Source organism: Oryzias latipes, chromosome 1, assembly GCF_002234675.1.
Source record: "Oryzias latipes chromosome 1, ASM223467v1".
NCBI classification, from domain to species: Eukaryota; Metazoa; Chordata; class Actinopteri; order Beloniformes; family Adrianichthyidae; genus Oryzias; species Oryzias latipes.
In genome coordinates, this window is record NC_019859.2 from 2,516,820 (window position 1) to 2,532,247 (window position 15,428).

General features: G+C 43.5%; 1 protein-coding gene across 2 annotated transcripts in view; it reads left to right on the top strand.

Moving 5' to 3' along the window:
• The window catches only part of mgat5b (mannosyl (alpha-1,6-)-glycoprotein beta-1,6-N-acetyl-glucosaminyltransferase, isozyme B), a 161,068-nt gene extending 156,498 nt beyond the window's left edge, over positions 1–4,570 (top strand). For both annotated transcript variants that reach the window (XM_023954032.1, XM_023954031.1), the window contains exon 18: positions 4,099–4,570. In XM_023954032.1, the coding sequence (XP_023809800.1) occupies positions 4,099–4,297 (199 nt within the window). In that variant the 3' untranslated portion in view covers positions 4,298–4,570. The remainder of the gene's footprint in view (positions 1–4,098) is intronic.
• The last annotated feature ends 10,858 nt before the right edge of the window (positions 4,571–15,428 follow it).

Consider the following 15,428-nt stretch of genomic DNA (forward strand, 5'->3'; position numbering starts at 1 on the left):
CGCCGCCCCAGCCCAACCAGGAGAGCAGCCCCCCCGCCGCGCCGGGAGAACCCAACGCAGGGCCCCACCGGAGAAGGACGCCCACAGCCCCAGACGAGCACCCCACCACCACCCAGGAGTTCCGGGCATCCCCCCGCCCCAACCCCAGGTACGAGCCAGGACCCCCCAAGGGAGACCCACTCCGCACTCCAGGCAGCCATCCGCCCGGCCCACGGTTGGTCCAGGGAGGAGCGAGGCAGGGGCCCGCCGCCCCCGCCCAGAAGGGGGGAACCCCGGGGAAAAAAGAGGGCCCACAAGGGGTGTTGTAAATGTGGCCCGACCAGGCTCGGCCACAGTTGGAAATTTGGCGGGGCCCAGCACTCAGGAGCAAGGACCAGAACCCACCCCCCAGGGACACGAACACCCCCGGCTCAGATGTAATGTGAACCCCCCCACCGCGCGGAGAGAGCACCGCCGGGCCCGGGAAGCCCGCACCCCGGGGACACAGCCGCCGTTGCAAAGGGGCCCGTACCCCCCACCAGGGAAGAGGCAGGGGACAGATGGTCCTAGGTCCCACCTTCCTTGCAAAATGTGTGTGCGTGTATGTGTGTTTGAGAGAGTGTGTGTGTGCATGTGTGTGTGTTTATGTTGGGATGTATATATTGAGGGGGGAGGGGTGTGTGTACTAAGGGGGGTGCGGTTAAAATTGGCGGGTAGGGCACTAAGGGGACGTCTCCTGATTACTCACAGTGACGTCCCCTCACCCTCCCCACCAAGGGGCCCTAAATGTCTAAGGTGCGGTTAAAATTGGCGGGTAGGGTGCTAGGAGGACATCCGCTGCTTGCTGGCAGTGATGTCCAAGCACCCCCCCTACCAAGGGCCCTACATGTCTAAGGTGCAAATAAAACCGAAAGAGGGGGGGCCCACTCCATACGGCAACCACAGGCGGGGGGTCACTGCCTAGTAAACCCCCCCCCCAAGGCTCATCGCAGGCTAAGCCCCCCACCCCCTCACCCTATTATGAGGTTATATGAGGAAGGGGGTAAGTTGGGGACAGATGATAGACTGTCCCCCGGTGGTCAAACAGCCGTCCCCCGCCCCCCCCCCAGCAAGGGGGCCAGGCCCACCCAGCCCCGGGGCCCCACCCCCGGAGGCGCAGACACCCCAGGCCCAGCACCACCACCCCCACACAGAGAGAAGGGAGCCAGAAAGCGCCGGCCCCCACCCGGAGCAAGCCCAGGCCCCCACCCCCAAACGCCGGCCCTAGAAGAGCTCCGGTCAGGCCTCAACGGGACCGAGGCAGCCAACCGGCCGGGGAAACCGCCGATGGCCTCAGCGGAGACCCCGACCCGTCAACCCCCCCTGCCCCGTACCAATAGTGCCCCCCCCCCCTCCCCCAGAATGCCCCCCCACAGGACAGGGCCGACAAGACCCCCACCCCACCCCACCCCCAGACCCCGCAGCCGAAGCGGATGACACCCAGAGCGACCGGGGGCCCCAAGAGGGTTGTCCCGTCCCGCCCCAGAGCCAGGGAAGGGCCGATCCCAGCCCCAGGTGTAGACGGGAAGCCCATCCAGCGCCGCTGGGCCCCCCCTCCGAGCAGCGCCCCCCGCCAACCCCCCCCAGCACAGGCAAAGGGACCACCCCCCCAAGCCAAGCCAGACCACCACCCCACCCCCCCACCACGCACCCCCACACCCAAGCCCAGAGGACCACGCAGCGCCCCAGGCCGCCCCACCCAGGCGCCGGACCCGACCCCCCGACCAAAGGAGCCCCCACCACCCCCGGCAGGCACCGGAGGCCCCGACCCCCACCCCGGCCCACGGCAGAAGGGCAAGGAGCAGCGACGACCATGCCCCCCCCCCCCTAAGTCACGGAGTTAGCTATGGGAGACCAGAGAGACCGAATTCTTTCAAAGTTACTTGAACTTTGGGCTGACATTTTTTCCAAGCTGATATGATTAAGCAGCAGATTTCTGTGTTGACTTATATTTATATTTTTTTTGCTTTTCCAATTTATTAAAATAGTTTTTTTAGCAATGCAAAGAGTTATGAAAATGATAGAGCCTAATCCTCCTTCTACATCGATGGCACTCATGTCACCAAGCACACAAAGTGACGGTGAAGCTGTGATTGAAACCTTAAGCCAGACTGATAGATCGGCACATACCTGCTGCCAGAGAGCCTGGACAGGCGTGCAGAACCATAGTGCATGCATGTAATTGTCGGGTAGATTACTGTCACAGTGCTGACAAATGTCTGAGTTACTGAGACCCATCTTAAACATCCTCTGTCCAGTGTAGTAAATTCTGTGAAGAGTTTTGAAATGGATTAGCTGCAGATTTGGATTTTTTGTCATTTTAAAGGTGTTTAGACAAAGTTCTGACCAAAAACTTTCATCTGTGCTGATGCTCAAATCCGCATCCCATTTTGTTGTCGGAAGTGAAATATTGTTATCTGAATTGCATAAAAGTTTGTATATTTTGGAGAGAGTTTTATTCATTGAGAAATTGATCAGAGTGGTAACTACATCTGGTAGCTTTAAATCGTTGTCTCTGTATTTAAACTTTTTAGTAATAATTGATTTAAGTTGCTGATATTCCAAGAAGTTATATATTCCATGTTTGTCTTGAAGTTCCTGGGGAGTTATGAATCTTCTATTAATAATTATGTGCTCTAGTTGTTTTATGCCCCCTGCTTGCCAAGCTGGGAAGTGGATAATTTTTTTGTTTATGAGGATGTCTGGGTTGTTCCAGATGGGTGTCATTTTGCACGGTTGAATTGATGATTTTGATATTTTGAGAAATTCCCACCAGGCTGTTAAAGTGGCATTTATATTAATGCTTTTTAAACAATCCTGTTTTTTAACTGTTTGGCTAATAAATGGAAGATCTGATAGGTTGATCTTTCCACATAACGCCTGTTCCAAGTCTAACCATGAGTTGGTTTCTGGATTATTTTTTAACCATTTTAAGATGTATTGTAATCTATTTGCAAGAAAGTAATTGTGGAAGTTAGGTAATTCTAATCCTCCACAGCTTTTTGCAGATTTTAAAGTTTTTAGACTAATTCTTGCAGGTTTATTGTTCCATAGAAAGCTTGATATGGATGAGTCTAATGTTTTGAACCATTTTAATGGCGGTTGTGTGGGAATCATTGAGAAGAGATAATTAACTTTGGGTAAGATTTTCATTTTAACCGTGGCTACCTTGCCCATAAGGGACAAAGGCAGGCTGGTCCAGCGTGTTAGATCGTCCTGTATGTTTTTCAGTAATGGGGTGTAGTTTAGCAGCACCAGTTCTGATATTTTGGGGGAAAAATAAATACCTAGATATTTTATATTGCCTGATTTAACTGGTATTGTGAGTCCTTGCTCCGCATTAATGTTCAGTGGTAATAAAACAGATTTATTCCAATTAATGGAATAGTCTGATATAGAAGAGAATTCATTAATGATTGTTGCCGTTTCATTTACAGAATGTATATTACTTAAAAACAGTAATATGTCATCTGCATAGAGACTAATTTTATGATGGCTGTGTTTGGTTTTAATTCCTTTAATACTCTCATTCTGTCTTATTGCTGCAGCTAGAGGCTCGATAAATATTGCAAAAAGAGAGGGGGAGAGTGGGCAACCCTGTCTAGTTCCTCTTCCAAGAAAAAACCTGTTGGAAGTCTGTTTATTAGTTCTAACTGATGCATTGGGGTTGTGATATAATATTTTGATCCAATTGATGAATGATTCTCCAAACCCAAACTTATGGAGGGCAGCAATTCTCCTCCAAATCTACCTTCAGCTCTTATTCCTTGCCTCTGCAAAAATCTCCTGTGGCCTTTTGTGTTGGTTTACATCTCCACTCACTTTTGTTTCCCTCTTTTCTTGTGGCTCACTTCTGATTCGCTTTTCATGTTCAACCACCTTCAGGTTTTTAGCATTTTCAATGGTTCTTGCTCAACTCTCAACTCCTTCCCCTCCTTTGATGGCTTTGAAGTCTGTTGAAACTGAGTCCATTTCTTCCCCGACCTGATAGTTTTGTGGGTTTTCTTCTGCATTTCTGCCAGCGTGACGAGACACAGCTATGTTTCTTCAGTCTGCTGCTCTGTGTGTCCCCCCCCACAGGTTGGAGGTGCAGTGTGAGGTAGTGGACTCGGAGATCAACCACATCCTGCCAGCCTTCTCAGTCATGCGACGGGAATGCGGCCTGCAGCGAGATCCGCTACTCTTCAGCTGTGCAGGACACTCGCCCAAGTACAGACGTCTTTGCCCCTGCAGGGACTTCCGTCGTGGGCAGGTGGCGCTGTGCAGAGACTGTCTATAATGACAGGACGTGTGAAAGACTGACACAAAAGGACAGGGCACCAAGAAACGTTGTTATTTAACCCCCCACCGCTGATAATCTCCACATTTTGCGACTGCATCTTCAAGACCGGTGAACCGCGGTGACTCTGTGGTGGCACCGCCAGCTCAGTATCCAGACTTCTCAGAACTTGGACAGTAGAATCAGAAGATTCACTCCAGGGATGGACGTTCAAAGAAACCGTTTCTGATCAGAAACTGATTATTTTTCAATAAATAAGCCTTCAGAGCTGAATTTTTAAAGTGTTTTCTGGGTTTTGTGATGAAAAACTACATTAAAAAAACGGAACATATCAAAGTGTTGAGGTTTTAAATGATTTCTAAATTTTGTTTCATTTCGTCGTTAGGCTAAAATATAGCTTTAACTGCCGTGTTGAAGACCCTCTTTCATTCGAATTCACCCAGATTCTCTTATACAGACATGATATCATTCCTTTTGATGATGGTGGCGGGAAGATTGTCAAAATCATGGTCAGGTGGTCTGGATGGAAACTGAGTTTTTTTTTTTTTTCTTTGACGAAAGTTCAGATTTGTAAATACTGGAAAAAGTGGTTCTGAAAACTGAATTTGGATGAAAGTTGTTCAAAGGAGGCAAACGTGCCCTCAATATAGAGGTCCTTGAGTGCTCTGATACCCAAGGAAACCCAGACGGAGAATGCACCATCCACTGTTGAGGGCCGAAATGAAGGGTTTTTTTAAATGGGGGGACTGTAAGGAAAGAAAATTTATTTTGAAATAACATCTGAATTGATGCCAAATTTTCAGTGTGGCTTTGACAACAGTGTTTTTGTGATATTTAGTGCTCTGTAATTGCTTTGGAGCCTAAAGTAATGATGTTAACGAGGACGAGACACAAGAAGAGGCCTCAAGGCTCAACCCCTTTGGGACATTCTCCAAATCATCTGCCTGTAGCCAATACATAATAACCCAAAGATTACATGCCCAGTAGTAAAACATAGTTTGGTAAGGCCATCCCTCCGACACTTGGGTCGTTGAAGGTATACTTTCCGAATTCTAGGAGCCTTGTTGTTCCAAATGAATCTAGACAAAGTCTGATCAAGCTTACCGACAAAAGAGATTAGAATAAAGGCAGGCACATTGGAAAAGAGAAGAAAACTTTGGAAGAGGATTAATTTTGATTGTATTAATTCGGCCAGCCACTGACAAGTGAAGTATCGACTACCTGTCCAAATCTGTCCAAATCGCATTCAATTTTGATCAAGAGTGGGTCAAAATTTGACTTAATTTCCTGGTAACCTTGACCCCCAAGTATGTGAAACTATCCAGTGCAACCTAAAATGGGAAAACGGCAGATGAATATGTTTGAGCAGCAACAAAATTCACTTTTTCAAAGGTTCAGCTTATAGCCTGATATAGGGCTAAACTGGTGAAGGGTTAAGAGCAGAGTGAGAAAAGTTTATTTTATATTGTATTCTTTGTCTCCTAAATAGTGAACACTTTATTTGACATGTTAACCTATCTGGTTGTTAAACCAATGAGATGTGGCAGAGATTGTGTGTAAAAGTGTATTTTCACCTTATTTTTCCAGTTGCATAGCAACAAGCTGCCATTTAGCTTAGATGGAGACTGTCCTGAATGGAAATAATAATTATGTTGGTTACTTTTTGGAGAAATGCTAAATTTTTTTGGTTGTAGTGGTTTCACTTTTACTTAATTTTGGGGGGGGGGGTTCCCGAGTTAAAATAACCCAACAAAAGGTGAGTCTCTTTTTAACCTTGGAGTTGGGTTAAGAACAACCTAACACTCATTCATTTATATAAGATTTGGTCTTTTTCTAAGCCTTTTTCATAAAAGTTCAATGATGTTTGACTTTTTTTTACATTTCTTACATTGATGCAGCATCTCACCAGCGTGGGAACCAAAGTCTTCCTGTAAGATTTTTCTCGATGCTGTGAGAAAGTCATCAGTCCGAACACCTGATCCCGTCTGCAGTCAATCTGTCAGCAGACGTGTGGCCCCCAGAGGCCAGCAACCATCTGTGGCCACTTGTGGGAGATGTAGCCTCTCCAGCAGCCCGCCATCATTCAGCTGGCACCTCACGGCGTGCTCTTCATCACTGCCCAGTCGGCCATCTTATCTGTTCTTCGGTTTCACTTAACCAGTTCTGTTTGGACGTTCAGATAGTGCTTATGTTTCTGGAATTAGAGATGAAATAATTTCAGTGTTACGGACATGAGCAAATTAGATGTTCAGATAGTTTGTTTTTTGTCACGTTGTGTGTCCTTTTTGAGTTTTTTACAGGATTGGTTCAAAAAATGATTTTAGTAGTTATGATCGTCTCTAGTATGTCATAAATTTCACCAAAGTCTGTCTTCTTCTTTCATTTCTCTTGAATGATTTTTCTATTTTATTTCTTTAAATTAGGACAATGCAAATTAATCTGTGTTTTAGCTTAACTAGAACATAAATATTAGCCCAAAAGCTAAACCACAATTAGCTTGTTTTATCTTTTATTTTGAAAGTTTTATTCTGCATTCAGTCGTATTTCCTGTCGGTGTTTGACATGTGTGACGCCTGCACTGTGCCGTCATTCAGCTTCTTCTGCGTAAAAAACGTAACGGTGTAAAGAGAATCCATCCTTCATCCTGGTTGGTTTGCTTCAGGCTGGTTCGGCTCCAACCGCCTGCATTTCATTGATTTCCTGTTTTCCTTCACAGTCATTCTGCATCTGGTCTCCTCCCTCTGTTCAGTCGGCACACAAACCTTTGAAATGACTCATTAACTACATGAAAGCTCCCATTTCCTCCTCTAGTTCTTAATTTTTACAATTTTGAAAAAGTTTGGTAGGTTGTAAATCAAAAATGTTGAAATTTGGATTATTTAGTGACAAAACCAACATTTTCTTCTTTAAATGTGTTTATTTGTATTTCTTTTCTTAATTAATCTATGCTTCTCTTTCAAAATGAGATAAAGTAAATGCAGAGGTGTCACCGATCGTGTGTGTGGGTGTGTGTGTGTGTGTGTGTGTGTGTGTGTGTGTGTGTGTGTGTGTGTGTGTGTGTGTGTGGGTGTGTGTGTGTGTGTGTGGGTGTGTGTTTGTGTTAGTCCTCTTCTACAGAATTCAATGAATAATAAAGCGCCGCTGTAAATATCACAGCAGATTCATCAAATTCTCATTGACCTCACCGGACGCTGGAAAAATGTCAGACGATTCAACGACTCACCTGGATGTCATTTTTACAATCCATGCAGCTCAGCCTGTGGAGAGAAAGAAAAGCAGCTCTGCAATTCCTCCATCCTCCTTAAACAAAGGTTTAGGTCCACCGTAACCCTTGTGCTATCCTAGGCACTTTAACATTGGGAGTTGGGTCATCTAGACCCACTAGACAGTGCTCTGAACCTTTTTTCTTCAATGATTTGTGATCTTCACTGGTGTCCATGGATTACATGAAATCTTTCCACCTTTATCCACCTTTGTCATGGTAGGGAGAACACGTCAACGTAAGGGTGGGGTCATCCAAGATAACACAAGGGTTAAAAAAGCTTCAGGCAATGTAATTATCACTCTAATCAAATCAAACTTTATTTGTACAGCACTTTTACAATGCGAGCTATTCAAAGTGCCTTACATAAACACATAATCAAATATAAAAACAAAATGACAAGAAACTAATATTTTATTTAAAAACCCGCACAATGCCAACAGCCCCCCCCCCCCCCACCACCACCACCACCACCACACACACACACACTAAACTAAATGTACTATTTGCAATTGTGTCACTGGAAGTAAACAAACCTTCAAAATAAGGACATCCCGATCTGATCACGTGATCATCAGACCCGTAGTTTCAGACCTGATCTGACCTGGGTGTTGCGTCCTGATCAGGGATCGGGTATTTATCAGCACTTTATATTTCAAGCTAATAATAACAGATAAATCCTGTACCAGAAGTCTGCACATCATGAACGGATCACTGTGTTTTAGTAAAATGCAGTAGAATACGGCGCCAGTTTGAGCACGGAGCGCACAGAAACAGATCAGTAAGGCTAGCAGCGTATTCTCAGATTCTGGTTTCTCTATAATTATTGAAATAGATGTTTCAAACTCACAGCAAGTATCTTTATTGGTTTGTCTTTACAACAACCTTTTTTAATTTTAAATTTATGGGAATTAAATGGCTGCCAAGGGACCGTCCACAAAGTGCAAGCTCCGGGTTGTAAAGATCCAAAAAATAGTATCAATGTCTGAAAAAACAGATCAAAATGAATAAATGTTCCCACTGATATGATCTAGTCATCACATTTATGCTACAACAACAGTTTTGGAGGAGAGTCATTTTTAAGTTTTTAAAGAAAAAAATCACAAATGTTCAGTAGTTCTGAAGATCCTGAAGCTACATTCACCAAACTTTGTCACATGCCTAATTATCACCTAATTTTAACATTTCTTTTTCTAGTTGATAATTGGACTATTTCAACTTGATTGTTAAATCTTTTTCACAGAAGTTAACTGATTAGGTGTAAAATGATAAAAAGGTTATCCATCCATCTTCCTCCACTTATCTGGGACCGGGTGGCGGAGTTCCACTCCGAGCTCTCTGCAGGCGACCGAGCTTCTCACCCTTTGTCTAAGAGAGCGCCCAGCAACCCTACGGAGGAAAATCTGGATCTGTTTAATTTTTTTTATGTTACTGTCATGACTCTTTAGGCGTGAGAACCCAGATGCTGGAAACCAGAAGGAAGACAGGTAAGTGTTTTTGGCGAGAAAAGGATTTATTGTTTCTCCAGGGATGGTTGTGGTAATAGTTGAAGGAGGTCCGGACTTGAGGACAGCTGGTGGCGTGGCTGGAGGGCTTTTTGCGGTTTGCATGACTCGTGGAATCTTCTGGCTTCTCTGAGCAGCAGAATGGCAGGAAACGCTGACATCACTCGGACGACGACGACGACGACGACGACGACGACGACGACGACGACGACGACGACGACGACGACGACGACGACGACGACGACGACGACGACGACGACGACGACGACGACGACGACGACGACGACGACGACGACGACGACGACGACGACGACGACGACGATCCTGAAGCAGAGAGTAAGGATTAGTACAAGGCTGAGAGCAAAGCAAGAGCATAAACTGTAGCCCAGGCTTAGTCACCATAAGGGGTGACGAACTGGCGTTGAACTGATGAGTGAGGTCTCCTTTTAAGCAGCATGGCAATTGAGGTGAGTGGTGTCAGCTGGCGGCAATCAGGGAGCAGAGCAGGCAGAGCTGGAGGGGGAGGAGTCTGACAGGCACCATGACAGTAACAAAAGTATCGGATCGGGACTCCGTTTCGGGAGATTCTTAAAATCGAAAAAAATCTGATTTGGACATTCCTAATATTATGTTTTAATCTGTTGTGTTTAGTTTTTCTCTTGTTCTAGATAAAGGAATGGTAATTAAACAAAATATAATTTTAATTTTCATACATCCAGTAAACAGACATCCATACAGCAACTGTCAAACAGTCAGAATGGTGGTTCCATCTGAGAATCGTTGATCTCCGTCTCTGTAATCGCCGGCTTTGATCTTCCATGATTGGACCTGCAGGATAGATCCGGTTTCTTCAAACTCCTGCCTCACGAGTTTTGCATTTGGGCCAATCAGAACCTCCCATCGCTCCTCTCCAGAGGGTGGAGATGAACCGATGGAGCACGAAGCCAAACAGTGTTTGTGTCGGCCTCCTCGGGTGGAGTGTGTGTGTGTGTGGGGGGGCGTGTAATCTCCTGAGGAACCGAAAGGCTGAATCTGGTTTTATTACAGCCCTCAGATATTAATCTGACGGTATAAAGATCCGCCCCCCCTCTGACAGCCTTTATCTGCTCACAGGGTGACTTTGAAACTTAATGGACGGGAAGCTTAGTAACCAGATGGGGACGTCTCCTTAGCAGCTGCATGTCTTTGAAGGACGCGTTGTGGGTTTTTTTGTGCATGAAGGTTCACCGCAGAGCCGGAGCTTATCGGCCGTCACATTCCCAGGAAAATATGCCCTTAGATACAGATTTAGACTGCAACCTTCAGCATGAACATACAAGCAGCTGTTTAGTAAAGAGACAGCATGAGAGCTCCTTTTCATTCACGTCTTTCATGCCTCAAAATAAATGATTTCTACTTTTGCTTACGCAAATGATTGTTCCAAACCTCTGGGATAAATCTCCTGTGAGGCTCAGGATTTACAGTCGGAGTCTGAGACCTTTCCTCTCGCCTGTGTTTAAAGGATGACTCCATTAAATATTAAAACTCATGCTGCTGTCTGTTTTCTAACAAGAAGAGCAAACATCAGGATGATTAATGTTTTATGTCGCATTTTGTAGCAAATGCAGTTTGTGCTCGACATGGATGAAATCAGAAATGGAGCTTTGTTACAAGCAGCAGTTTATGTCAGACCGGATGCAGATTTCTCCCTTCGCATTACAGGAAATAGTCAGCTGAGTCTGAATACAGCAGTATTTTTGTGTTTTATTGATGCCACTAAGTCCTTTGACACGGTGAACCACCACAAACTATTTCAGAAGCTAATTAATCGAGGTTTGCCAAAATATCTGGTACGATTCCTGGCTTTCTGGTAAGCTAATCAAACAATGGTTGTCAAATGGGGCAATGTTTTACCTGAACCTTTTTATGTAAACAATGGCGTTCAACAGGGAGGGATCCTCTCTCCAATTTTATACAATGTATTTATTGATGATCTATCTACTAAGTTGAATCTGTGAAAAACTGGGTGTGTTGTTGGATGTCAAACTTTTAATTGTCTTATGTACGCTGATGACCTTGTCATTTTTAGCTCCTACAGTGCTGGGAGACAAACACTTCTAAAAGTTTGCTCTGACTATGGCAGAGACTTTGATATTAACTACAATCCTTATAAAAGCATAGTAATGATTGTAAGGACCAAAAAGACAAAAATGTGAACTTTCCTGTTTTTAAGCTCTGTGGAAAGCCTCTGGAACAAACCTCAACTATCAAATATCTTGGACACTTCATTACTGATGATTGGAGGGATGATAGAGACATTCAGAGACAGTACTGTAAACTCTATGCTCAGACAAACATGCTGATGAGAAAATTCAGTATGTGTTCTCCTGAGGTGAAGTGTTTGTTGTTCAGAGCTCACTGCACTCCTCTGTATACGGCTCCTCTTTGGTGGAACTGTGGACGTGGGACATTCTGTAAATTCTTCGTGGCCTATAACGATGCTTTTAGGCTTCTGCTACAGGTGCCCAGGTGGTACAGATCCAGTCAGCTGTTTGTGGATGCTCACATCCCCACCTGTGAAGCACTACTGCGTAAGCTAACTTACAGCCTCATGGAACGCCTGGACAAATCTAAGAACTCAATTATCATGTCTCTGACTGATCCACAAAGAAACTCCTGCCGCTACACTTCTGCCCTGAGGAAATACTGGATACAGCGACTATACCCTTCTTAATTTTTATTTTATTTTATTATGTATGTTGTATTTGTATCTTTTTCTATGGACCACACACAAGTCTGAAATAAAGTGAATTATTATCTCCCCACAATAGGTAACATTGAACCAGTTTTCTCTGCTTTTAGCAGTAAGTTTTGACATCTACAAATTCCAAACCCTCTCCGATCATCTTTGGATCTGTTTTCAAAGCGTTCCCGGTGGTCTTTGAATCAGGATTATGCTGCTTTCAGCCAAAATTTTAAAAACTTGTGTTGTTTTCTTGGACATAGTTTCTGCAGAGCCGCAGGAGTTCATTAGAAATGCTCCTCGGAGTTGTGGATGGGACTGTTGGTGATGAGCAATGCCGCCCCCCTTCCCCTCCCTATTGCTGAGAGCTCAGAGTAGGAACCCACCATATATGTTCTACGTCACAAATAAGATTTTTTTAAATGGCATTTCATCTGCTCCTAATTCACAACAATATGACTGAAGAAACACTCAGAAACACAATTTTGAGCTTAGTTTTCTTGACATATGTCTTCCAAGAACATGTTAAAAACACTGTTTTTATAGGAGTAGGTCTGTAAAGAGGAAATATTTTAAAAAAAAGGTACGGATGTTTTGTTTTGTTTTTTGTTAAAATTTAACCAAAGTGGCATACAATGTTTTGAATATGTGTCTTAAATGTTTCTGATAAATTCCCAGAGCCAAACTATACTGACAACAGAGCTATAATAAAAAAGAAAAAAACAGTTAATAGAAAGGGAATGTTGGAAAATTTCACATGAGTCTCAATTATTACCAAACTGTTTTCAAAGGAAACTCTTTAAAAGCATCAAAAAAGGTCATAAAGTTCAGTGTAAAATCATACTTGGTGATTAAAAAACAATAATTAAAAAAGTCAGTCAAATGAAACCAAAAAAAGTGAGTATTTAAAAAGTACACAAAGAAAAATGATCAATGATTTTTTTAATGTAGAGACGAGCCGCTCATTAAACAAACCGCTGAGCCATAGACCTTCGTTTTTTTTCTCCACTTTCACCTTTTGATCATCCTTTTTATTCTGCTCTGATCTTTTTTTAAATCATTTTTCTTCCGGTTTTATAAAGTTATGAAGAAACATTTTGTTCCCTGGACAGAATTCTTATATTTTACCTTCACATTTTTGCCTTCATGCGTTCACGGGAAAAATTCATTTCTGATTTTTTGTCGTCTCCGAGTCTTTGAATTCTTGTGAAATTGTCGTTGCTGCTTATTTGCTTCACTTGTGCGTCTATACTTGTCTATCTGACTCCGATTCTAAAAGCTAAATTCATTCTACCAAGGTAATGTCAGGAAAGAAAGAAAATAAACAGCCACTGGAAATTTGGTTTTTAAAAACTGCTTGTTAGGACGCTGTTACCATGACGACGCCTTTAGTAAACCCCTTTGTGAGGTTGTTGTTGTGAGTTGTTTTTTAATCATAGTTGGTGGTTGTTCTCTTTATTCCCCCAGTTTATTCTTAATTCATCCAAACTTTTCCTCAAATGAGGTTTCATTTTTTAGTTTTCTAGAAGCATTAGAAAAGAATCGCAAAAAGGACGAGGAAGATGAACAAAAGCTTCTGTCCTTCTGCCCCAGTTACTGTGTTTGTTGCAGCTCCGTTCTCCACCTTTTCTTAAACTGATGCCTCTTTTGTCATTTGCCTAAAGAATTTATAGCTAAATTAAGCCAAAAGATGCTTGATGTAAAGTTTTCTTTGTGTCTCAGTTTCGTACATAGAAGGAAAACTGCAAATTGAAAAAAAAGAGAAGAGAAGGATGTCTAGAAGTGTGAAATCAGGAAGAGTGAAATAATACAAAGCAGACATGGATCAGGGCTGCAGGTTATTTACCGTTTTGTGAGGAGATGATCGGGACAGAGACACGGAGGGATGGATAAAAAAATCGAGAAGCATGAGGCTGACACTAAAGATCTGGATCATCTCTGAATCCAGATCATCTTCTCAAAGAAGCAACATCTCTGAGCGTCGCCAGTAGATCCATTATCACTGGTTATATTCGGTAGAATATTTTTACTATTAAAGGGCTCATATGCTGCTACACTAGATGTAGGCATCTGTGTTGATGAAGGAAAATGGGATGAAATGATTCTTTCCATGCGAGCTGCAAGGATTTCCACTCAAGAATCAGTGAAAAACCTGCAGATGTTTTAAGCAAAACCTCTGTGGATTCACGGATTCACATCAACACAGTTAGACAAAGCTGTAGTTATGACGGTGACACGTCGGCGCTCCTGCAGAAAAGCAGCCCTGACACACTCACAGTCGCTCGCAGAGCCTGAATGTCCTCATTTACGGGAGTCGCTAGCCATCGATTTGAAGGTCTCCGTGCAGCACTTTCCCAAGATGACCCAACTCCCAATGTTAAAGTGCCTAGGATAGCACAAGGGTTAATAGATTGACTTCTCCTCTATTATTGATCATTTATTTATCATTTAGTTTCACTGCACCAAGTCATTTGGCTTTGTGCAGTGCGATTCATTTACTGTCCCTCTTTCCCACTTCCCTCCGGAGGAGTGGGAGTGATTCCAGATTCTTGTTTGTGGACCCTACCTTTGGCTCGTCTCGTGCCCCCAGCAGTCCCCCGACTCATCTGGATGAAGCCCAACTGCTTGACTATTTAACACGTAGTTGTAGAGTTAGATAAGTAAATTCTTCTGGTTCATCTGGTTCTGGTACATTTTTTTAGGAGTTTTTCCTTACCGCCAAGGAGGGTCTAAAGTTTAATTTAGTCAATACCTTTTTGAATTCTGTGACTTTAAGTTCTTTATGATTCATGTTTATTACATAATCACCGGTATAAAACCCACTGAGACGACTATTGTTGTAAATATTCGGCTATATAAATAAAATTGCATTGAATTTCTCTGAAATCCCTCTCTCTTCTTCCCTCCTTTTCTTTTCAGTCCGGTCCAATATAAACTGTTACAAATATAATTAATATTAATAAAGTTTAGGATAAATTACAAAAGGGGTTTATTCAAATATACACCTGGTGTGTCAAAAGATTCATAACCCCATATTGTAAAAGTAAAATCTGTCCAACACAAGAGGTTCTCTCATCTGTTTGCTCAGCTGTTGAATTGAATTGATTGCATAAGTCATAGAAGAGCAACGCGCACAAGAAAGATATAGAAGAAGAAGTTGCTGGGTGAGGCAGTGGTTACAGCACGGAGGGTTGCTCAGACAGTATGTAGACAGTTTACATACCCCTGTGTCTGATTGGCTGGCACCTGACAGCCGCCGTCTACATTCTTGACCACGCCAACCATTTAAAAAAAATAAATCGGGTTGTGGCAGCTAATCTTGAAGATTCTGCAGATGCCTCCCCATCACGGGGGCAGTTGTATTTGTGACCACAGCATCAGTGAGAGACGGAAGTCAGAGGAAGGAATGATGGACGAAAAAAGAGGAAGAGGAGGAAATGACAGGCAGAGGAGGCAGACACCGTCCTCATCAATAATGCAAAGGTAATTGGCCGACTCCTCCTGAGTGTCGATGCCAGCCGGAATAAATAACTTGTAAATAAGAGAGCGCTCAAACATTTAAGATGAATCAAATCAGCGGCAGAGACCCCAGGTGAGACGGAGAGAGGAGAAAATCCTTTTCTTCTTCGTCTTCTTTTCTCT